The sequence below is a fragment of the Vipera ursinii genome, assembly GCF_947247035.1.
Source record: "Vipera ursinii genome assembly, chromosome: 6".
Classification (NCBI taxonomy): Eukaryota; Metazoa; Chordata; class Lepidosauria; order Squamata; family Viperidae; genus Vipera; species Vipera ursinii.
The window spans coordinates 77,829,338-77,854,659 of record NC_139515.1 but is presented as its reverse complement, the minus strand read 5'-3'; the positions used below and the strand labels follow the sequence as shown (position 1 = coordinate 77,854,659).

Genomic DNA, 25,322 nt, shown 5'->3' with positions numbered 1-25,322 from the left:
ATTCAGCTTTTATGTCTTTTTTTTTTAAAAAAAATGCTTGTCATGTCTTGATAGTTATTGATGTCAAAGAAGGAATTTGAATTATTTAAGGTAGGGGGTTTCCCTTTTCATCCAAACTGTCCCTCTTCAATTTCCCCAAGTTTCTTTTGAATGTGTGAAGTTGTTTCTGCTGCACTTTGCATGGATGTGAATTGTTATCTTTTAAAAAAAAGAAATATGTTTTATTGAATTTTTAACATAGTCACCTTAATATTTCATAAACAGCGTGTTGTCTGGGTTTATATTTAAAAACAATTAATAACAGTTAATTTCTATAATTCTATAGTCCATATAATGGCTTTCCTTGATTTTCTCTTCTTCCAATAATATTCTCTTTTGCCAACCTTAAATTAATACAATTCTTATTATTTGAATAAATGACAATTAAATATAGATATTTTTCTTATGTTTCTGCAAATAATAACCACATCAATATAAACCTTCTTTCCTAATTTATCTTAATTACTTTGTCATATATCATGTTTATAAAATTCTTATTTAAATTTGTTATCTCCACAAAATTCAAAACATTTTTACTGGTTAATCCTAAGATATTCCCTCTGATAGATCTCATCATCTAATTTCTTAATTCTCACTTTAGCCTTTTTTTTTTTGCCAAACATCTTTCCTGATCAATATGCTTCGCTGAATCAAAAATTCTTCCCATAATCTTATAAATATTGTTGCAGGTACAAAAGGCAAAACAGGTAAGATGTTTTTATAGGCAGGTTTCACCCCTTTGAAAATCTTTTCTTTCTTTCTTGATTTCCTTATAATTTTTTGTCTCTTAAGTTCTCGTAGTTCTCTTGGCAGAATCCATTTTGTCAAATCTTTTTTCTTGTCATCAGACTTATTTTTGTGGACTTAGAGCAAAAGTTATCTTTCCCATGTCCAGTATTTCCTGCAAATTTCTATCTGGGTTAAGTCATACTTCCTTCTGTTGTTAGATTCCATCTTAAAATCTATCTCCTCTGGCTCATATTCAGTTGTCTGTTTTATCTGCTTGCTCTCTATTTTTATTTTCTGAGAGTTTTTGTGTTGTAGAGTTAAACTGGAGATGTGTTCGTTTATACTTTCAAAGTTATTTTTAATTTCCTCATGGTTTGAGATCATTATTGTTTGAATTAGTTGCAACATAGCATAGATCTCCTGGAAATTATTTGGTTTTTCTTGGTATATTCTTTCTGCTGATCTCTGATAGCAAATCAGGGTTTTCCTTTCTCTGCAGACAGCTTTAGAATCATAGTTAAATTAGTATTTATAATCCAGAAAGGTCAATTTTTTTCTAAACTTTATAGTTCTTGCTTTGTAGATAGCTCAAAATGTTTTCTTTTTTTCTTTTTGTCACAGTTGTTCTCTGTTATTAAGACATTGAAGGTCACCAAACACAAGTTATCTTGTCCTGGGCTTGTAGTTCCTGTAATAGAACAACTATTGTTGTATATTTTCATTCACCGTTAGATGTCAGCACCAGTTCATTTTTCTTCTATTTTCATGATTTAAAAGGAAAATCCTAACAGATTACACCAATTTCAAACTTGTCCAATTAAGTCTTATATTAATTTCATTTCAGTATATCTTCTGTTCCCCCTGAAAAATTTAATTTGCCGCTTCCATCTGTAGGAGGGTGGGGCAAAGATCCCACTCCTTCTCACTTTCAGAGGCTTTTTGCTTCTTGGTTTTTTTTTTCTTTTCCCAAGAAATCAGTTTTCAAGTTGAAGAGAGAAAATCAGTGTTCTTACACAGTTCCAAACATATTGTTTACAGTCAGCTTAAAATAGTGCTTTTGGGCTTCGGCTGCTTGTAGCTTGGGCTAGACTCTGGAGTCAAGCTAGCCTTTCTCCTGCTGGTTTCTGGAGGGCTTTTCCCAGGCTGATTGGATTGACCGCCACCTCTCAGCACTCAGCAGGACTTCCCTCCTTCTTTGTTGCCTCTATGGTGCAACTTCATACCTATTTAGGGTCCCTTCACAGGCAGAAATCAGCCATAAGGTGCAGAGCCCCGCAATCCCTCGGCTGCTGTGCTTCTGCACAAAACCGGAAGCCCCGAATTGTTATCTTTTCTATTGGTGTGGAATTCTCTACAAAGGTATGTAGACTGTTTGATCTTTTGGATCAAAGGTTCATAATAATATGCAGCCTTTGAGTATCATCAAAACATGCATATTTTTTAATTGTTTGGTATGTTGAAATGAAGTGACTTGATTTTGTTAGTACTCTGAACAGAAGCAAATCATCGCTATTAGACTAGAAAGTGGAGTTGTATGAATTCAGGTCAATTCCAACTTTTGAGTTAGTTGAAAGATCAGTCCATTTTAAATGTTCAGATCAATTAGCAAAATTAAACCTTGTTTTACTGGAACAACTGAGCTGATTTGGCCAGACCTTGATTTGGCCTTTTATAATACAACTGGGGACAGAAGGAGGATGGTTGAGACATTGGGATTTTTTTAAAAAAAACTTTGTTTTTTATTGTTTTATTGCTGTTGTGAACCACCCAGAATGTGTGTGTGGGGGGGGAGGGTTTGAAGACCGATGACCACATAAGTCTTTTAAATAAATAAATTGATTGTTTGGAACTGATTTGCTGCATGGAACATTTATAAAGGCAGTAGGCAGGCAGGACATAGAGAGCGAAGGAAGAAAGGAGATACGAAAGGAGAGGGAGTCCTCCATAAGGTGCTAGACTGGAAGCAGGGTCTAAATAAAGAGAAGACCCTGTCTGATTTAATGGTTCAAGAATTGCACTAAAGACTATGACCATCAGTCATAGAAGTCCATTAAATTATTTTGGACTTATCCTTCTCTGCTCAGCCTAAGGTAAAGGTAAAGGTAAAGGTTCCCCCGCACATGCGTGCTAGTCATTTCCGACTCTAGGGGCCAGTGCTCATCTCCGTTTCAAAGCCGAAGAGCCAGCGCTTGTCCGAGGATGTCTCCGTGCTCATGTGGCCGGCATGACTAGACGCCAAAGGCGCACAGAACGCTGTTACCTTCCCACCGTAGTGTTCCCTATTTTTCTACTTGCATTTTTATGTGCTTTCGAACTGCTAGGTTGGCAGAAGCTGGGACGAGTAACAGGTGCTCACTCTGCTATGCAGTACTCGGGATTCGACCCGCCAAACTGCCGACCTTCTGATCGACAAGCTCAGTGTCCTAACCCACTGAGCCTACCCAAGTTTTATTCCTTACAATTCTATGAGGTAGCTTGGCTGACTGGCCCCAGTTTACCCAGTAAACTTCCACTGCTAAAAGTTACGTGAACCAGGTGTCTCTTGTCTCATTTCACTGCACCTGCGTGACCTTCTTAACAGAATATTTTTCTTAATAGCTATAAAATCCACCAAGCAAATATCAGGACTGTGGGGATTTCTTCAGTTCCCAAGTTATGTATTTTCTACAATGTTCAGATTGTATTTAGAAGTGACCCTTCTTTTATCCCTGAAAGCAAATTAAATTTTCTTGTTCATAGAGCACAGGAATTTCCTTCGTCCTGATCCTTCTTGACATGAGAGGATCATTTATATATAGTCCTCACTTAATGACCAATTGCTTAGCGACCATTCAGAGTTGCAACAGACCTCTCTGGAGCTATTTATGATTTGTTTTCAAAATTCTGTCAGCTGCACACAATACCCACCCTGTAGTCATGTGATCACATGGTGGGTGCTTGGCAACCGGCTCACAGCCGTTTGCAGCATCCCACAGTCATGTGACTGTAATTTTCAGCATCCTGGTTTCTGGCATTTACTTCTGGTTTCTGACAAAAAATGTCCATTGGTTTTGCTTAACAACAGCTGAAAAGGCCATAAAATCAGGTGTGGTCATCTATAAATCTGCTTAATGATCACCACAATTTATGGCCATAATTCTGGGCTCCATAACAGTTGTATATCAAGGATTACTTATACATTGGGTAGATGCTGTTTAATTACTTTTTTTTTACTTTTTAATAATTTTTAATTTTTGTATCTTGTTTTTATTATGTATTGCCCTGTTCACCGCCCTGAGTCCTTCGGGAGAAGGGCGGTATACAAATCAAATTAAATAAATAAATAAATAAATAATGTATCTTAAAAATATTGTTCTTGTTTGGATGGTGGACTCAGCATATATTTATTGCTAAGCACATTGATTTGTGCTTAGAGTGTAAGCCGCCCTGAGTCTTCGGAGAAGGGTGGGATATAAATGGGATTAAAATAAAATAAAATAAATTTAGGAAAGGTTTGTCCTCTTTCCAGATAATTATAAAGATTCTAAGAATTCCATCAAATTCTTAGCATCCTTATAATCAAAGTCCACGTGGCTTTGGAGAAACAAGTCTTCATGGACACCTGGAGTCCTGCAGCCAGTTTTGGTCACCATATCACAAAAAAGATGTTGAGAATTTGGGGGGAAAATCAGAGAAGAGTAACTAAGATGATAAAAGGCCTGGAGACCAAAACATACGAAGAATGGCTACGGGACTCGGGTTTGGCTACTCTAAAGAAAAGAAGAAATAGGGGAGACAGGATAGCAGAAGAAGAGCTGCCACAAGGCAGAGGGGGCCAGGTTGTTCACCAAAGCACCAGAGGGAAGGACGAGAAACAATGGTTGGAAACCGATCAAAGAGAGAAGCAACCTGGAATTAAGGAGAAACTTCCTGACAGTGAGGACAATCAACCAGTAGAAAAGCTTACCCCCAGAAATCGTGGGTGCCCCATCAATGGAGATTTTTAAGAAGAGACTAGACATTCACCCGTCTGAGATAGTATAGGTTCTCCTGCTTGAGCTGGGGGCTGGACTAGAAAAACTCCAAGGTCCCTTCCAACTCTGTTGTTCTGTTCTATTCTATTCTATTCTATTCTATTCTATTCTATTCTATTCTATTCTATTCTATTCTATTCTATTCTATTCTATTCTATTCTATTCTATTCTATTCTATTCTATTCTATTCTATTCTATTCTATTCGCCACAGCTAAAGCAACCTTCCAAAGCTGTAATGTGGCAATATACACATCCGCTCACTAAGCATTGCAGAGTAGACAAATGGGTGCTGTGGTTGGTTGCCTTCTGATAGGCACCTCTTTCAGGAAGTTACACTAATGATGTCTGCCTGTTGTAGGCGGCTGTTTTTCTCAGATTCTGCTGTGACAAGATGTTGCCTGTCTCCCACGGAGACATCTCTTTCCCTCATCTGTTTTTCTTCCGGTGAGAAGAAAAAAAATGGAATTTTCTCAGCTTCGGTTTCTATTTTTCCCCCCAGTCAACTGGATGACAGTGGACCTCTCTTTGCTTAATTCATCACCCCAACATTTAGGGGTTTTGCTGGGGCTGTGCACCTGGGAAGGGTAGTATCTGGAATCATTCCCCGTATTTTTTGTTTCCTTATTGTTTTCCTGGTGTTTCCTTATTGTTTTTTATTGCAATGTCACTTTCATTCATTTCTCCCATCTGGACTGAGAAGCAGGAGAGAATGTTCTCCTGGAGGAGAAAGAGGTCACATCCCAAGGTGCAAAAAACTTTAGGGTGAAAAAATATATATAGTCTTCTGATTTCCTGGTTTAGTCTACTTAGTGGGGCTGATATGGGTTCTCCATACTATGCCCCATTTCCTCCAGGATCTTCTGGAGCTGTAACACAACCTCCTTCTCAACAGCTTTCCTTTAAAAGAGAGGAATGTTTTAATTTGTTTGATGTATCTCCCACCTTTGTTATTTTGATAACAGAACTCAAGGCAGCCAACATATCTAATACCATTTCTCTTTCCTTTCCCCCCACAACAGCAACCCTGTGAGGTGAATTGGGCTAAGAGAGGATGACTGGCTCCAGATCACCCCACTGGCTTTCATGCCTAAGGTGGGACTAGAACTCACAGTCTCCTGGTTTCTAGCCTGGTACCTCAACCGCTATACTCTTGGAGACTGGATAACAGTTGTCTAGAATTGTAAGGTCCAAATAATGGCTTCTTGAAGAGAGTGTGTACCATCACCTCCTTTAGGGCAAAAGGAATGCCTCCTCAAAGAAGTTGAAGCCATTGCATGGATCCAAGAATATGTCACCTCCTGAACAACCAGGAGGGGCATGGATCTAATAAACAAATAGCTTTGGGCACTAGGGACCGATTCAGTGGAGAGAGGATCAGGGGTTTCATGTGCTACCTGCATCCCGCGGATGGGGCTTTGCTTGTTTGTGCGGCCCGGTTGCTGGCATGCTGCGGTCCAGTACTGGTCCACAGACCGGGGATTGGGAACCCCTGTTCTAGAAGATTGTGTCCACTTTAGCTGACATCTTGAACTTCCTGGATCAAGGATATCTAGGTCTTTTAAGAATGATGCTGTGAAAAATGTCTGAGAAAATGATTACAGATAGTCCTCGGCTTACAACTTTTCATTTAGCCCTGTTTGAAGCTACAGTGGCGCTAGAAAAAGCAACTTAGGACCATTTTTCACACAATCGTTGCAGCATCCCCCAGGCGCACGGGATCAAAATTCAGACACTAGGCAACTGACTCATATTTATGATGGTTGCAGTGTCCCAAGGTCACATGATCCCCTTTTGTGACCTTCTGGCAAGCAAAGTCAAAGGGGAAGCCAGATCCACTTAGCAACCATGTTCCTAACTTAACAACTGCGGTGGTTCACTTAAAAACTGTGGCAAGAAGGTCATAAAATGGGGTAAAAATCACTTAACCACTGTCTCACTTGACAACAGAAATTTGGAGCTCAATTGTGATCATAAGTCGAGGATGACCTGTACTATTGTTAAATCCAGTTTATGGAATACAGTGATAGCTGGAGCCTATTGATGGGTTATATATATAAAGGAGGGATGCGGTGGCTCAGTGGGTTAGGATGCTGAGCTTGTCGATCAGAAGGTCGGCAGTTTGGCGGGTCAAATCTCGGGTGCCGCGTAACAGAGTGAGCACCTGTTACTCGTCCCAGCTTCTGCCAACCTAGCAGTTCGAAAGCACATAAAAATGCAAGTAGAAAAATAGGGACCACTACGGTGGGAAGGTAACAGCATTCCGTGCGCCTTTGGCATCTAGTCATGCCGGCCACATGACCACGGAGACGTCCTCGGACAAATGCTGGCTCTTCGGCTTTGAAATGGAGATGAGCACCGGCCCCTATAGTTGGAAACGACTAGCATGCATGTGCGGGGGAACCTTTACCTTTATATATAAAGGGTCCCGAACGTGGGGAGGATCCGTAGTTTTTTGAAAGAACGTTTGGGGTTTTGGGTAGGTGAGAATAAGCTTCCTAACTCTAAGTAAGGCCAGTAGTGAAAAATTGGTTGCGATTGAGATATAAAGTGCACTGTTACAGAGTACAGCCTTATAGGTATAAAGCCCAACATTTTGATTCCTCCTCAACATTTCCAGCCAATGCTACGTATCTATTAAAAACACAGAAAATTAGAAAGTGCATCCAGAAGTTTTGTGCAGGAATGATTTAAAAAGCAGGGTCAGAAATCCTCATGCTGTGATCCATAAATTAAGGAAAGTCACAAATTCATTGTCTACAGCTGAGCGCCAGCTTGCATTTTCCTTGTTCTATGTGTCTGATTTGATGTGTGAAATGAGGCACGTGGTTGAAACGTTCTCAGATCTCTGCGGTGTTGATCTGTTTAATTTGGATGCTTCCTCCTTTTGTTTGTCGTTTGTCACATTTTGGCTCTCTGTTTCTTGCCTTAGCATAGCCATAATTGTGAATTCAGATTTGCGTGTGACATTCTCGTTGGAAAAGACTCAAAACCTCATTGTGAAAACAATACCGTCTAAATCTTGCTGGTTTACATCTTTGCCTATTTCCGAGAAATACTCTGGACTACCATGTTTCCCCAAAAATAAGACCCAAGTGGAAAATAAGCCCTAGTATGATTTTTCAGGACACTCGTAATATAAGCCCTACCCCCAAAATAAGCCCCAGTTAAGATTGTCAGCCAGACGGACACATTTAGTACCGTAAAAGGTAAAGGTAAAGGTAAAGGTTCCCCCGCACACGAGTGCTAGTCGTTTCCGACTCTAGGGGCCGGTGCTCATCTCCGTTTCAAAGCCAAAGAGCAAGCGCTTGTCCAAGGACGTCTCCGTGGTCATGTGGCCGGCATGACTAGACGCCAAAGGCACACAGAACGCTGTTACCTTCCCACTGTAGTGGTCCCTATTTTTCTACTTGCATTTTTACGTGCTTTCGAACTGCTAGGTTGGCAGAAGCTGGGACAAGTAACAGGCGCTCACTCTGCTACGCGGCACTCAGGATTCGAACCGCCAATCTGCCGATCTTCTGATCGACAAGCTCAGCGTCCTAACCCACTGAGCCACCGCGTCCCTTATTTAGTACCGTATTTCCCCCCAAATAACACCTAACTGGAAAATAAGCCGTAATGCACCTTTTGGAGGAAAAAATAATATAAGACCCAGTCTTATTTTCAGGGAAACATGGCAGTATTTTTATGAAAGTAAAGTAAAGCTTTCCCCTGTCCAGTCATGTCTTACTATAGGGGGCGATGCTCATCTCCATTTCTTAGTCGAGGGAGCCAGCATCGTCCGAAGACATTTCCGTGGTCATGTGGCCAGTATGACTATTCACCCAGGTGCACAGAAAACTGTTACCTTCCCACCAAAGTGGTACCTGTTTAACTACTCTCATTTGCATGCTTTCAAATTGCTAGGTGGGCAGGAGCTGGGACAAAGATGGGAGCTCACCCTGTCATGCAGCGCTGGGGTCTCGAACCTAGGCTGTCAGTGTCTTTAGCCACTGAGTCATCGCATCCCCTAATATTTTTATAGTCAAAAATATATTCAGAGTTAAAACTTGCTAAAATCGTTGCCTTGTTCTTAAAATATTTGACGAATAGTCTGAAATATCTATTATTTTAGGAAGGCGGATTCTAGAGGTTGATCTTAACAATTAGAGTCAAGAATTGGGTCCTTCTCTGAAATACTATGGAAATTTGCTTCTGGCCAAGAACTGGCTGGGAAGTCATCTGAGACCTCCATGTCTACCACAGAGTATTCCTCAGAAAGTGAAGAATTTCACAGATGCACGTTTCCTCTCATTCCGCCACAATCTGCCTTCTCCACAGTCAACAGCATTAGGTGGATTCTGCCAGGGAAGCAGCAGGAACTGAGTTCCTTTCTTGTGGTTCTCCCCCTGAAGCCAGAAACAAAGACCAGGTGTCAAAGTTACAGTCAAGTGCTCCAATTTCTCCTTTTCTCTAAATCTTTTCCATTGACAAGTCATTAGAGATTGGAAGTGAATAAGGGAGGAGAAAGATTCTGTTCTTCTTTTAAGGACATAAGATTGGCATTCCCTATTGACCAAGTCATTACAAAGGATTCTAATGAATGCACATGCTGCATCACTGTGTAATTAATGTGAGCCGGACAAAAAGAAAGCTATCGTGCCTGGTTCCCGATCCTTTGTATAGTTTGTAAGCAAAGTTTTGCAAACGTAGACCTCTGAAATCTGAGGCTTTACTAGGAGCTGCGACTGATGGGATCCTGAACCTGTGGAATGGAGGATTTAGCTATTTTCAGTCAGTCCTTCCCTACCTGTGCAACCAAAGGTTTAAACCAGGGTTCTTCCAACTTGGCCCTTTTATGACTTGTGGACTTCAACTCCCAGAATTCCTCAGCCAGGTATGCTGGCTGAGGAATTCTGGGAGTTGAAGTCCACAAGTCATAAAAGGGCCAAGTTGGAAGAACCCTGGTTTAAGCCAAGAGGATTCTGCTAGTGTGCTACAGTGCTGGATTTCAGAGAGCATAATTTCAAAGGCTAGCTGCAAGGGATCAGTTCAGATCTTTGATAAAAGCTACTATTTCCTTCCCTGCCTGAGAGGACAAAGGAACATAGTAGAAGGACCATAATGTGACTCTCAGAGATTGAGTTTTCAAGCCTGCTTTTGGAGTTAGTTGTATTTAGTGGCTTCAACAGGTTACTTTGAAGGGATGTGGCTCTCAACAGAAAAAGTTGGTCAGTCTCTTTATCTCTAAAGCAGTATAGGTAGTCCCCAGCCTATGACCATAATAGAGCCTGCCCATCAGTGTCATGAATCACGATGGTCATAAAATGGGTTGGTCATGCTTATGATCATTTTTTGCTGTGGTTATAAAGTGGCTGTCGAGGTCATTAAGCAAACCAGTGGTTCTCTGGGGGCATGTTAGATGTTTGTGCTGATTTTTGGCAAAACCATCATAAAACACAGTGACATGACCAGGGTGCAGTGCAAACAGCTGTCATAAATGCAGCTGTGCTGCTGAGTGGCCAAGGTTCAGTCACATGGCCATGGGGGAAGCTGACCGTTGGAGCTTCAAATCTGGGTCATAACTAGGTGCAACATTGGTTGAGCACAAGTTTGAATATTTGCTAAGCAACCGGTCATAAGTCAAGGACTATCTGTATGCCAATTTTGTCAGCTGTTGGTCCCTAAAGTATCTAGAAACTTATAGGCTGGGAATGTACAAACTGACGGCCACCCTTGGCATTTAAACATCTTGCCTGAGGTCATGCAGTACTAAACATAGTAAGAGAAAGCTAGAAAAAAAGCTACAATTGACTTGATTTAATGTTAACAAGTCTTAAAACCTTGGTTTGCATGATTTTTCTTTCTTAAGCTACTAGTCCTGGCTGCCATTTTGACTTTTTTTTATCCACATCCAAGGCTCACATCCAAGGCTTATGGGTGCAGCTCTGGAGACAAATTGTTTACATATGAATAATTTGCTTCTGAAAGGCCACATTCTTGTTCACTTCTCTTGTCCCCTTTCTGTATCTTATCCACCTTCACCAGGAGATGTTGAGAAATTGTGGAACTGACCCAATCTTCATTTCCCAGAGAAATGTGTAGATCACACATATTAAATGATACCATTTGGATTTTTCACTTCTCAGCTTAAATTACATTTACAGTTGCGTATTCTCAGAGGAAAGGTTTCTATGAATAGAATGAAATTTAAAATACAAAACTAAGTACAGATTTTGTTTAAACTTTTTTCCATAAATGGGAAATAATGTGGAATCAGAATAGAAGAAATGGATAAGACAGGACTCATTAAAATGATACAGGCCATAGACTGCCCTCAGTGTATAGCTCAACAAACTATCTCAGAATGTTTAAATGCTGGCTTCCTTTAATTACAATTGTAATTAGCACTTGTTCCTTTCCTCTCCAAAATACCATTGGCCATTAATGCTTCCAGGCAAATAATGCATGCCAAGTTGAGTCTTCTTTCTCTAAGACACACTACATTGTCTGATGTTCTTTGGAACCTTGCAATAAATCTCTCTTGGTGGGTCACAGTCTTCTCTTTCACACATTTGCCTACATCTCCTGCCAGGACACTTCATCCACAATCCCGTGAACTGCCAAATGCCCTCTTCATTTCCGCTTTCTCAGCTGCCTGGGAAATGTGTTAGCATGAAAGCATACCCAAGGCTTATTTCCATTGGCCACAGTAGTTATAAAGACGTTGCCAGTGAAGTAGTTGTGTCAGTAGGTTTGGAACCTCAAAGGATTGGTGAAATATTGAGATGGCTGCCATGTAATTAACACCTGCTTTTTAGCCCAATCTCTTTTTTTAAATTCTGTTTTAGTTTTGTACTTTTAATGAAGTTTTTAATAGAAAGTGATATTATTATTTTTAACTTTGTTGTACACCACCCACAGACATTTGATTGTGAGATGGGTTGCTATATAAGCACAGTACAATAGATAGGTAGGTGTTCCATCACTCCATCCATCCAGTACTCCATGTCCATCACAGTGATCACAGGTTGTCCATCACAGTGATCACAGGTTGTCCATCACTGGCAACCAATTGACCAGGATAATATAAGGTCTCCTGCCTTGGAACAGGAGCTTGGAGGAGAAGACCTCAGAGGTCCCTTCCAGCCCTATCTGGAATGGATGGATGGATGGATGGATAAATTAGATGATAGATAGACAGATAGATAGATAGATAGATAGATAGATAGATAGATAGATAGATAGATAGATAGACAGACAGACAGACAGACAGACACAGACAGACAGATCAATTCTAATATGGGGTTGGCTCAGCAAGGAATTCTGGGAGTTGAATCTCCACCTATCTTAAAATTGTCAAGGCTGAGAAACATTGATTAAGACAGTATCCTTTTAGGCCAATCGGTAGCTTCTCTTGAGTTTCCCCCTATTTATTTATTTTTTAAAAAAAACAAAGGTAATAGTAAATAAGAGTTGCCAACTCTGTGGAAAAGAATACCTCCAAATCACCTTTCCTTAGACTGGCACTTTCTCTGGCTAATGGATTACAACTCTTATCATTCCCTTGCAAAGACAGGTGGATCCAGAGTGTTACAATTTATCTCCCCACCCCCACCCCCACCAAGAACAAGACCACAGTTTACTGTGCGTGATGCAATAGCCTTGTGGTAAAAAGAGATTTGAGAAGGGCACTTCTGTCATATTAGTTAGGACACTGTGCCCTTGGCAGAGTACATGAGGCAGTGGTGACAAATGGCACAAGAGAATAAATTTGAGATCTTGTCTCTGCCACCCCCAGATTCATGCTTCTGAGGAAGCGAATTTCAATTCACAAATGTTGGTGCCTCTTAATAAAAATATGCCAGAAGGAAACAGTGCTACCAGGTTCTTCTGATTGGTTATCATTGGTGAACATCCATCAAATTCCTAAGTTATGCATCCATAACTTAGGAATACTGCATCCAGTTTTGGTCACCATGATGTAAAAAACGATGTTGAGACTCTAGAAAGAGTACAGAGAAGAGCAACAAAGATGATCGGGGGACTGGAGGCTAAAACATACAAGGAACGGTTGCTGGAATTGGGTATGTCCAGTTTAATGAAGGGAAGGATGAGGGGTGACATGATAGTAGTGTTCCAGTATCTCAGGGGTTGCCACAAAGAAGAGGGAGTCAAGCTATTCTCCAAAGCGCCTGAAGGCAGGACAAGAAGCAATGGATGAAAACTAACCAAAGAGAGAAGCAACCTAGAACTAAGGAGAAAATTCCTGACTGTTAGAACAATTAACCAGTGGAACAACCTGCCTCCAGAAGCAGTGAATGCTCCAACACTGGAAGTTTTTAAGCAGAGACTGGACAGCCATTTGTCTGAAAGGGTATAGGGTTTCCTGCTTATTATTATTATTATTATTATTATTATTGTTGTTGTTGTTGTTGTTGTTATTATTATTATTATTATTATTATTATTATTATTATTATTATTATTATTATTATTATTATCTCATTCTCTTCTTGGATTAAAAAAAAGAGGGAATGTCATTCCTAATTGCACATGGACTGCTTGATTCCCTTTTAAAAATCAACACTTCTGTTCTGAATATGTTTTGATTTCAAGTGGCCCACCTTACAGTTTTTGTAAACATCTCATAATACTCCTTGGCTGGTACAAGGGCATTTTATTGCTTCAGGATGCAGTAGAGAAATACAGTGTATAGTGTTGTATTCTGTTTTAGTTCAATATACCATAACACATTTCATTCTATTTTTGTGTCTTAGCCCAATGTGATATAGACAATATCAGTTTCATTTTGTTTCTGGCACATGGTGATCACCGGTAATAATAAAGATACCACTATTTAAAAATTATCAAGCAATCACCGTGATCAAGAGCTAATGAATATCACTTAACATGCCAAAAGGTTGTTTGATTTATGATAGCAGTTCTAAGTTTAGAAGTCTTTTTAGAACTTTTCTAAAGTTAAGACTAATTTGCATTGATTGACTTTGTTTCCCTCACAGCAGTTACTAGGAGAACTCTCTGAGGTAATTCAGATTGCTTGAAATGATAAATGATTTTTAAAAGATCTGGGGAAGAGTATTAATTCAGTGTGTTGGACTTCTTGTTATATTTTTTCCTGTCTCCACCCAAATCAATGTCTTGTAACTTACAATCAAACCTATCCTATTCTAATACTTCAGGGAAAGCATTGGTAGGCAGAGGATATAAAAGAAATAAGAAGTCATAAGCCAAAACCGTTCCATTCATGACATGAGTAAAAGAAAATGAATCACAGCTAAAACTAGTTTACACCAACACTAGGATCTATGACAATTTGCCATGGCCAACTCACTTCGGGAACAACTCGCCATGGCCAACTTGATGCAGGACATCTTGCTGCGGGATAAGAGTTGTACTAATATCAAAGAAATGATGGAATAGAATCATTAAAGAAAGGGTGCCAAAGGAGTGGCAGGATGAAATGTGAATGGCAAAAATTAAAATGTTTTTTTTATTTATTTTAAATAATTAAACAGATGTCCTAGCGATTTGGCTGTGGTGAGTTGGCTGTAGCAAATTGTCCCATTCCGCTAAAACTATTCACTCTATCAATAGAAGAGAGTATTTGTAGCTCTGGGATGTGGAGTCCTTAGTGTTCTCGGAGCTAGGTTGTTTTCTTGCAGATTCACTACTCAACTAGGTAACATCATCAATGCTGGAAAGGAGTGGGGTTTAAATATTCTTTATCTCTGAGCATCCTAGACCAAGCTAAGCTAAGTCCAAAATTGCTAGAGATATTTCCAGAAGCCTGGCACTCAGACAAAGCAGCCATCAACAGACACATAGAGATAAAAAACATCTACATACCATTCAAAAGAGATAATCAAAAGGTTAAGAGACCACAACACCTCCTGACTAGCAATCAACAACCAGATAATGCCAAGCAGTGAATAACACCCCAGTCAAGGAACTACTGACTTAGTAAACAACAGCCTAATCAAGCAACCACCAAGAACACCCCCACCAATACTGACAGGGCAAACCATTGAATATAAATAGAGGGCAAACCCCACTTCCTTCTAGTGCTAATAAAGTTACCTATTTAGGCAATGAAATGTCTGCAAAAAAAAAACATGCTCAGAGACCACCAAGGTTTCCACACTATTCACTCCACTTCTCCATACCTTTTTTTCCTACCCAGCTATTTTACATTTCACTATATCTGTACTCCACTTTCTTTATGGCAATTTTCCAATTCCAGTCTTTGAGTCCTAAATGGAAGTGAACATATGAAATTGCCAAACATTTACATAATTATTCTCTATTCATGACAAAGAAATGTGATACTGTTATGTGCTTGGAGTTATAGCCTGGTTTGTTTGTAAGGACCTTTTAAATTGTCTATTCTTTCCTTTTTTCTTAAAAAAAGGGGGGGTGTTTAGGAAACTGTGGATAGAGCAGCTTGGGCTTCATGATTTCATTTCTTTGCCTTCCCTTGAAATTTGTAGAAATGAGTGTGCACCTTATTGTGTTCCTCTGGAGGGGAGTAGTTTTGGATGGTTGAAACAGCAAACTTATGCTTGAAAAAAATGCAGATTTTTTCCCCAAAAGATTTTGAATTAATTCCCTCCACCCCCACTTTGGTAAATGAATCTTCCCTTCTTTTGTACAGAAACAAAGGACGGAGTTTTCTCCAAAGCAACCAGATCCCACGCCTGCTGCTCCTTCACCACCCCAGATGCCACTTCCGGTCCCTCTCCCTCCTTGCATCCCGGCTCCTGTCCCCGTTCCAGTGCCAAAGGTCCCAGGGGCCATCAGCCGCCAGAGCAGCACATCAAGCGATGGTGGCCGAGATGCCCAGAGGCAAAAACTGCCACCTGTTGACCGTGAGTTTCTCTCTCCAGGTGCATCTTTGTTTCTTTCAGAATAACTGAATGACAGAGTTGGAAGGCACCGTGGAGGCCTTCTAGTCCAACGCCCTGCTCAAGCAGGAAATCTTAAACCATTTCAAACAAATGGTTATCTAATCTCTTCTTAAAAACCTCCATTGTTGGAGCAGCCACAACTTCTGGAGGCAGGTCGTTCCACTGATGACAGAGAGAGAGGTTGGACAGAAAGGAGGGAAATTCCTTGTCTTTCAAACAAGTAATCTCCTTCCTCCCTCCCTCCCTCCCTCCCTTCCTCTCTCCTTCCCTCCCTTTCCCTCTCTCTCCTCCATTTCTCCCTCTTTCTCTCCTTCCTTCCCTTCCTCTCCCTCCCTCTCTCCTTTCTTCCTCCTTCCCTCTCCCTCCCTCCTTCCCCCTCTATCCCTCGTTCCTCCCTCCCTCCTTCCTTCCTTCCTCCCTCCCTTCCTCCTTCCCTCCCTCCCTTCTTCTCTCCTTCCTTCCTCCCTCCCTCTCCTTCCCCCTCCCTCCCTCCCTCCCTCTTTCCTTCCTTTCTCCCTCCCTCCCTCCTTCTATAGTTGAATGTCATCCCCCAAAAATTGCTTTTTTAAAAAGTGACATTCAGAGGCTGTCTGCTTAGTTTAAAAGCCAGCTTCCTAATCCTTATAATAACTGGGAGAAAACATTATGATCTTTGCTAGGTACATGATTACTTTTTAGCAACAGAAGGAAGGCAGAAAGATTTAGTTTGTCAGTGAGTGGAAACATTTTTTTTTAAAAAAATTCCCTAAACTGTTATTCCTATTTGTGGTATTTGCATGACTCCAGAACTTTGTGGTCCTTCTCCTAGTCCATGGCTTCAAAATGCAAGAAACATTGAAAATCAGAATTGTTCTTATTCCATATTCAGTAGGCAGACACGGCCGGGGCACAGGTCCTGGCACAGAGAAGAAGAGGAGAAAATAGTTTGATTCTAGTTTCAATGTAAACATATCCAATTCTCATTTTTGAACTTAAGCATATAGCAGATCCCAACTATGCAGGCAAAGCCTAACTTAACAACACAAATCCATGTGTACAAAAATATAGAGAAAGGTACATACAAAGATGGACCTATTAGAGAAGAGTGTGCAGAAAGGCAGCATATAATAAGAGAAGATGATTGAAAAGAAATGTTCATACGGTACTCGGAGCAATGCATGGAATAAGGCATGGAATAGAAGACATGTGTTCCAAGATACTGTACATGCTAATATCTGATTTTTAGTTAAAAACAAACCACAGACAGATGTGAAAACAATACAGGAAAGACTTGAGATTCAAAAGCCAAGCATGATAAAGCTTGGCAGAACTTGTTCATGGTAGACAGATCTTGCAAAATGGGAATATAGATCTCTAGAGGGGGGCACATCTCTTTCCTTGTGCTCACTTATGATCAATAGGTACTCGGATCCAGAGAAAGCCTGTAGGTGAATGGTCCTCAACCTTTTCTTCACCACAGACCCCCTTTAAATACCTTTTGTGACCATGCACTACAGACCCCCAAGACTTAACTCAAGATTTCAATCAATCAATCAATTTATTATTACAGCCAAAGGCCAACACATAAATTAAACATTCAAACAAAACTATACTAAACAGAACCAACACAAGAAGACATAGCAATATATTACAACCAAGGATGCAATCAATGGGTGACCAAGGTCTGCCTAGTTCTACAGACAGTACAACAAAGAACTAGCTAGCCTCAGAAAAACTGAATCACATTGACCTGGCAATAAAAATATATTGAATATAGTCCAATGCTGGACAAAAACACATAATAAAATTAATTATAAAAGATTATTAAAAAGATCTAAAATGTTTATTTGTGTTTCTGGTGAATCTCCAATGCTGATGCGCAGAATCTAGCCATCTACACTGTGATCACTGCCTACTTATCCTTAAGCAGCCACTGGAGATAAATACTTTCCGAACGACCAGGATACCTATCAATTATGGGGAGGATATGTTTTTTTCCGAATAGCTCTATAGAAGAAAACTCAAAATTTAAATCATAAAATTTCTTCAAACCTTCATGAACCCCCCCCCGTGACGTCATTGCACTCCCCAGTGGCCCATGGACCACAGGTTGAGAATCACTGCTGTAGATGATTCTTTTCCTTTGAATTGATCTGACGCTGTCTGTCATGGAGTGTTGAATGTGAATCATTGACTTAAACTGCCAATGTCTTCCAGTTCTCTTGCTTTGCCCCTTCCCAGGAAGGAAATCTCAAATGGAGGAAGTTCAAGATGAACTCATTCACCGCCTCACCATCGGTCGGACTGCTGCCCAAAAGAAGTTCCAAGTGCCACGCTCCAGTGCCCCCATAGTCAACATCAACTACGAATCTTCTCCAGAAGACATTAAAGTTTGGCTACAGGCCAAAGGATTCAACTCAGTGTAAGTCCAAAGGCAATGCCGCTTGGGGTGTGTGTGAAAGCCCTAATAAGCAGGCATATACATAGAATGAAGGCTACTGCTAAGCTTGTAAGCCGCCCTGAGTCTTCGGAGAAGGGTGGGATATAAATGGAATTAAATAAATAACCAGCTGTTTTGAATTAACCACAGCTTCAAACAGCTGTATGTATGCTTAGACAAATGACTTTGGACCTGAGCGGTATAATGTGAAAATGATTTTGTGTTGAATTACATGAATGTGTAATTACAATGTTTCCCAATATGATTGGGAAGTTATTGCCATGTAGGAGAAGACCAGGCTGAGCCTGAGGGAAGGGTCAAGTACGTCATCAATCATGAGTCCCTGCACGCCCACAAGAGATCTAAGTCCAGCCCACTTTGAATGTCCTCTCTTATCTCCTGCTCATTTCCCTTGACAGTTAGTAGTTCAGATTCTTGTTGAGAGATTAAGCTTGAAATAAATCTTTATACTCATTTGAATTTGAACTGCCTGAAATTGATGATCTCCCCAGTGCTTGACATTCCATTTATTTAGGGGTTTTTAATTTATTTCTTCGTCAAACAAAAATTAGAAATTCGAACAAACAAAATGAAAAAAACTAAAATGTGACGGGGATGATAGGCACATTAGTGCGCTTACACACACACCCTGAGGAACCTCTTAGATATGAGATGAGTTTCACCTGAGGTCTAGATGCTGTTGGATTCCAATTTTTATCATTCCCAATTAGCGTGGTTAGTTAAGCCATGAAATAAGGAATTATAGCTCAATAGCAACTGAAAGGTCACAGTGTCATTCCTTTGCCTGCTTCTGTTGACTAATTAGCATCTGTTCTCTCAGATGTAAAAGGGGCATTGCTCATACATTATTATTACTCATTCAGGACCGTGAACAGCCTTGGAGTTTTGACTGGTGCACAACTGTTTTCCCTCAACAAAGATGAACTTAAATCTGTGTGTCCAGAAGGCGCTCGAGTCTACAGCCAAATTACTGTTCAGAAGGCGACACTAGAGGTACGTCCTGAACAAGTTGTTCATCTACCATGCTGTAGCTACAGGACGTGGTCACCCCATGCAAAGAAGTGTTCCTGGAGGAAAGTTCACTCTTGACAGAGAGATGGACAGCATATAATTTTAATAAATAAACAAAGGAGGGAATTTGCCTGCCTAAGACCAGGAGCAAGAAGCTATTGCATCAGGAGACCCATCATTTTTGTTGGCCTTTAAAGGCTCTCTAGATCAGGGCTTTTCAACCAGTGGTACGGGTACCACCTGTGGTACATTGGCACCTGGCAGGTGGTACGTGATCATCCTAGAAAAGTGGTAGCGGGGGAGGGGAATGAGCTGAACCGGTGGCAGCACCGCACAAGCCTGAGCGAGAGATGGCTGGAGCAGCAGGGCTGCCGGGGCTCAGTGGAAGTGCCAGGATCAGCGCCAGGCTCCAGCTGGAGTCGGCACTGATCCTGGCGCTTCTGCTGAGCCCAGAAAAAGCTCCGATCAGCTGGAATGTTGCAGCATCTCCAGGGTCTTGTCATTTATATTCAGTTGCTTGGCAACTGATTCATATTTATGACGGTCACAGTATCCCAGGGTCATGTGAAGTGACCCAAACCTGCTGCAACCACCCAGCAGACGGGGGGGAATAAAAACCAAACACACCCCCACCCCACCCCCGCCGCCAATCCTCAACAGAAATGCTCACAACAATGAAAACCTCGGACAGGAGGAAGAGCGCCGCCGGGTGGGCAGGCAGGTATCTTGCTCGGCTGTGGCTTGGGGGGCACTTTTTTCAGTGCCATTGTAACTTCGAACAGTCACTAAGTGAACTGTTGTAAGTTGAGGACTACCTGTCCTTCATCACTTTTTTCCTTTTTTTTTTTGGTCATCAAGTTTTTGACACCTTGCTAGGCGACTGGTGGTATTTGGATGTTGCCATATCCTAAAAGTGGTACAGTGGGTGAAAAGGTTGAAAAGCCCTGTTCTAGATAAAGAAATTAGTGTTACTGATGGGGCCAAGGTTTTCCTTTCAGTTTTTTCAGGGGAGGGGTAAAAGTAGGTGAGTTAAGTCTTGGAGAGACACTCGTGTTACCCCAAGAGAGCACTCACTTTTAGAAGTCTTGGGGATTTTAAAGCTACCTCCATCTTTTGCAGATATTAAGGCAACTCTTTTTTATACTAAACCATCCACTTCAAAGGCTGAAAACATGAGGTGGTCTGGGGGTGCTTTGGAGACAGCAAGCCCACAGTCGACAGATGTTGATTTTTAGCCTATGTCATAATAGTACACTGTGGTTTAGTGTTGCATCCCAATCAGCCCATTGAGTCATACATGCGACTATCATATTTTTTGCTTGAGAGGTTGAGTAAAATTAACTTTCCAGGTTTTGTGTCTCTGGATATTCTCAATCGTCCAGGTCATGGTGGTCCCAAAGGTGCTTTTCCAAAAGGCAACTGGATGTTCTTGTTGTTTTTTTTCATCGACCGTGTTTTGCTTCCCATCCAAGAAGCTTTTCCAGTTCAACTGAAGCAGCTTCTTGGATGAGAAGCAAAACATTTTCGAAGGAAAAAAAAAACCAAGAACGTCCGGTTGCCTTTTGGAAAAGCACCTTTGGGATTTCCAGGTTTTATATTGTATACTGGATTTGACTCAGAAAAGTATCTTTCTGCAATATCTATCTATGTATCTATGCATCTATCTATCTATGTATCTATCTATCTATCTATCTATCTATCTGTCTGTCTGTCTGTCTGTCTGTCTGTCTGTCTGTCTGTCTGTCTGTCAGTCTGTCTGTCTGTCTGTCTGTCTGTCTGTCTGTCTGTCCGTCCGTCCGTCCATCCATCCATCCATCCATCCATCCATCCATCCATCCATCCATCTATCTATCTATCTATCTATCTATCTATCTATCTATCTATCTATCTATTTGTCTATACCTGCAGAATTCCAGCGGAAGTTCAGAACTGCAAGAGATCATGAAAAGACGGAAAGAGAAACTCAACGCAGCTGCCACAGATTCAGGAGTCGAATCTTTCGATGAGAGCAGTGGTCACTAATAGACTCGCCTGCAAATGTTTTGTGGTTATTGTCAAGGGGGGGGGGAAACCCATTGTTCTTGGCATTGTTCCATCATGCTTTGTTTTAGGAAGCCATGAGTGGGAAATGTCGGGGGATTGTCTCTATTTATGTAGCTAGGATATCATGACATTAAGGGAGCATGCAGTTGGGATCCAAGAGGAAAAACGCAATTGCTGTTTTGCCTCTCCCTTGACAGAAAAAAAAATATATATAGAGAGAAGAATATTCCCTGGAGGAATTCTTTAACCAGGCCTCCGGAGAGAATGTCATGCTTTGCTCATCTTTTTTCCCACAGCCTAGCAAAGTCACATTGCAATATTTTGAGTTGTCCTCAGACTGAGGCATCTGACGAAATGTGTTGAAATCTGCAGTCTAACAAAGTCCGAAAAAGGCATGACCCAGCCAGCGTTGATTCCCTTGTCCAGGCCCCATTGATTTCAACAGAAAAGTGAAATCGATGCCTACATTTCCGCCATTGAAATCGAGAGGACCTCAAAGGATTTTATTATGTCACAACATTCCTTTTATTCATGCCATCCATACGGTTTGCCATAATTATGGACCGCGGCTTTCCTCATCCACCGAGCACTTAAGATTTCCACATTTATTTAGAAGTTCCCAGATGAATGATATATTTTTAATTATATGCTCAATGACCACACTAATCTTACAAGCACAGATTAAACTCTTCTAACGGCATCACATCATGATTTCTTAATGGAAGTGTACATAGCAATGTAATTTATTCTGCATTTCAATTATTTGTCTGTTTTCCTTTGGGGGGGAGGGATAAGTACGAATCAATGAAAACACTAATACAATAAACAATAGCACAAATTTTAAAAAAGCAGGGGCATTTAGATCTTATTTTGATATCCATATGGTAGTTCACAGTATTATTTCTTAATAGTATTGCATTTTTTTTTCATTTAAAAAAAATCACTTCACCACGCGAAAACGAAAGGGAAAAAAAGGGGGAAGGTGTTTATAAGCGTTTTAAAAAATGCTACAAAATTACATCTTGATTTCCAATTTAAATCTTTTTTAAAAAAAATATAGCCAAAACATTCCAGTAAACACACGAGTAGATATATATTTTTTTCTGTGCAAAACGTTCTCTTCTGTCACATGGCACATCAAGGGAAAATAAGAAAAAAATGTGTTCTTTGACCAACCTAGATGAGATGTATTGATTTTCATGGTGCCTTTTTTTAATGACTCCTCAAAGTCTGCAATAAACTGATGTACGTGAAGTGGTTTGCATTGTCTGTTATGAGAAAGAGGATGCAAGCTTTTCCTTTGTGCTCCAAAGAACAGGGTTTTTTTTTTAAAAAAAAATCAGTTGAGAGTGATGGAATCGTCTCAAGGTAGCTCTACCGCTTCACAAGAGTTTGAAAACTGCTTTCTACTTCGTACAGAATCTTCCCACTTCTCAGTTCAGAAGATTCTTTTTTTAATTTTCCCTCTAATGTGCCAGCTCTGTATCTGCTAGAAATCAGTGTTTCTCTAACTTAGAATAGCGTAGAGATGGAAGGGATCTTAAAGGTCTTCTAGTCCAACCCTCTGCTCAAGCAGAAGACCTCATAACATTTCAGGCAAGTGGCAGCTCAGTCTCTTCTTAAAACCTCCAGTGATGAAGGCAAGCCCACAACTTCTAAAGGCAAGTGGTTTACTGGTTAATTGTCCTCACTGTTAGACATTTTCTCCTTAATTGCAGGTTGATTCTCTCCTTGATTAGTTTCCATCCATTGTTTCTTGTCCTGCCCTCTGGTGCTTTGGAAAATAAGTTGACCCCCTTTTCTTTGTGGCAGCCCCTCAAATACTGGAAGACTGCTTTCATGACACCCCTAGTCCTTCTTTTCTTTAGACTAGGTATAGGTAAAGGGTTCCCCTGCACATGCGTGCTAGTCGTTTCCGACTCTAGGGGCCGGTGCTCATCTCCGTTTCAAAGCTGAAGAGCCAGCGCTTGTCCGAGGACGTCTCCGTGGTCATGTAGCCGGCATGACTAGACGCCAAAGGCACACGGAACGCTGTTACCTTCCCACCGTAGTGGTCCCTATTTTTCTACTTGCATTTTTTACGTGCTTTCGAACTGCTAGGTTGGCAGAAGCTGGGACGAGTAACAGGTGCTCACTCTGTTACGCGGCACTCGGGATTCGACCCGCCAAACTGCCGATCTTCTGATCAACAAGCTCAGCGTCCTAACCCACTGAGCCACCGCGTCCCTAGACTAGCCATACCTACTGTAGTTCCTGCAACCGTTTATGTTTTAATCTCCAGGCCTTTAATCATCTTAGTTGCTCTTCTCTCCCCTTTTTCCAAAGTCTCAACATCTTTTTTGTAATGTGGTAACCAAAACTGGATGCAGTATTACAGGTGTGGTCTTACTAAGGATTTATAAAGCAGTACTAATCCTTCACGTGATTTTGACTCTATGCCTCTGTTTATGCAACCAAGAATTGTATTACTGCTGGCTCGTATTTAAATGATCGTCCACTAGGAATTCAAGGTCCCTCTCCCAGTGACTCATTTTGAGCCAGGTTTTGCCTAATCTGTACTTGTACCTTTGGTTTTTTCCTGCCTAAGTGTAAAACCTTGCTTTTCTCCACATTAAATTTCATTTTGTTGGGCCCATTGTTCAAGTCTATCAAGATCCTTTTGGATCCTGAGGTTATACTTAGCAACTTTATTTAAATAAATAAATTTAAATAAATAAATAAACAAATAAATAAATAAATAAAATAAACTCCCAGAATTCCCCAGATAGCATGCTGGCTGGGGAAATTTGAGAGCTGAAGGCCCCACATCTTAGCATTGCCAAGTTGGAGAAACACTGTGCTAGAGGATTTTGAGAGGACTTGGGAAACACTTGACTCTCCAATTCTTGAACTCAGTGTTATTTTAAGTTTGAGCTGGATTGACCTTGCCTTAGTGATGAGGTCAACTCATTCTGCATCGTTCTGAACTGAGCTTCAAATAGTCTTTATTTTAAGCTGAAAATGGAGCAGTTTCAAACCCAAACACACCTCCATATTCATTAGAACCAGCCCTTGCAGAAGAAAAGACGTTGAGGTAGTGATGAGATTGAAAAAGACATGGACAAAATAAGGGATTGAAGGGGTAATCAGCTTGTAAATATCTTATTGAAAGAGGGTCTGAAGTCACTTATGTATGTCTTGAATTTTGTTTTGGTTTCTTTTGTATATATTGCGGTTTTCTTTCTTCCTTACTCTTTTCCTCTTTCCCTCCTTTTTTCTATTTCTTTAGATTTAGATTTCTTTAGCTGTCTTTTATCATAAAAAATTCTTAATAAATAAAAATATCTTTTAAAAATAGTGATCTTGACTCCCCAAGTCCTTGCCCCTTTGCATATGATATTAACACACACATAAAATTGCACAGTTACAATGGCAGTCTTGATTCTTCGTATCTCCCCAATTTTGCAGACAACCTTGTCATATCCACATTGGAGCAATTCCAATAAGTCAGAGCAACCTGCTTCAATTCAGAAAATGTTGGTGTACTTCTAATTATTTAGATGTGATCCTCCAGTTATGCTGGTACATTATACATTTCCATCAAGATTCAACTAAGTACTTGCACCAGATTATTTGAAGGATCATCTTTTCCCAGCTACATCTACCCAACTCACCTGAGTGGAGAGGCAGGGTATGTTATGGGTCCCCCCTCCTAAGGAAGTCAATCTAGTGGGACCAAGAAGAAGGGCCTTCTCTGTGGTGGCTCCCTCCCTGTGGAACATCATCCCTGTGGAAATATTGGCCCCTCACATTGATACTCTTTCGAAAAACCCTGAAGATATGGTTTTGCCACAAGGCCTGGTGGTCTCAGGGTGATATGAAGCGCCTCCAGTGGTTTGTTTGATTGTTGCCACTTGGGAGATGGGAGTTTATTGGGTTTTGTATATGGATAGTATAAGCCACCCAGAATCATCATGAGTGAGCTGGGAAGCCATATAATTTTTTTACTGAATAAATTAAAAACAAAATACATAATATTTAAGGGTTTGACTCTTATGGGGTAAATTGTACACCACTCTGAGACTTTTCCCATGTCGAAGAAAGAATTATTCAACTTGTGAAGATGTTAGCTCCCACAATTCTCAACACTGGTCCTGGCAAA

General features: G+C 40.7%; 1 protein-coding gene across 2 annotated transcripts in view; it reads left to right on the top strand.

The window, feature by feature from the left end:
- Window positions 1-24,507, top strand: part of EPS8 (EGFR pathway substrate 8, signaling adaptor) — a 166,399-nt gene extending 141,892 nt beyond the window's left edge. Inside the window, exons 18-21 of one of the 2 annotated variants that reach the window (XM_083365298.1) lie at window positions 15,435-15,648; window positions 17,908-18,088; window positions 18,991-19,120; window positions 21,047-24,507. In XM_083365298.1, the coding sequence (XP_083221424.1) occupies window positions 15,435-15,648; window positions 17,908-18,088; window positions 18,991-19,120; window positions 21,047-21,160 (639 nt within the window). In that variant the 3' untranslated portion in view covers window positions 21,161-24,507. The remainder of the gene's footprint in view (window positions 1-15,434; window positions 15,649-17,907; window positions 18,089-18,990; window positions 19,121-21,046) is intronic. The other variant, XM_083365299.1, reaches the window with a different exon arrangement.
- The last annotated feature ends 815 nt before the right edge of the window (window positions 24,508-25,322 follow it).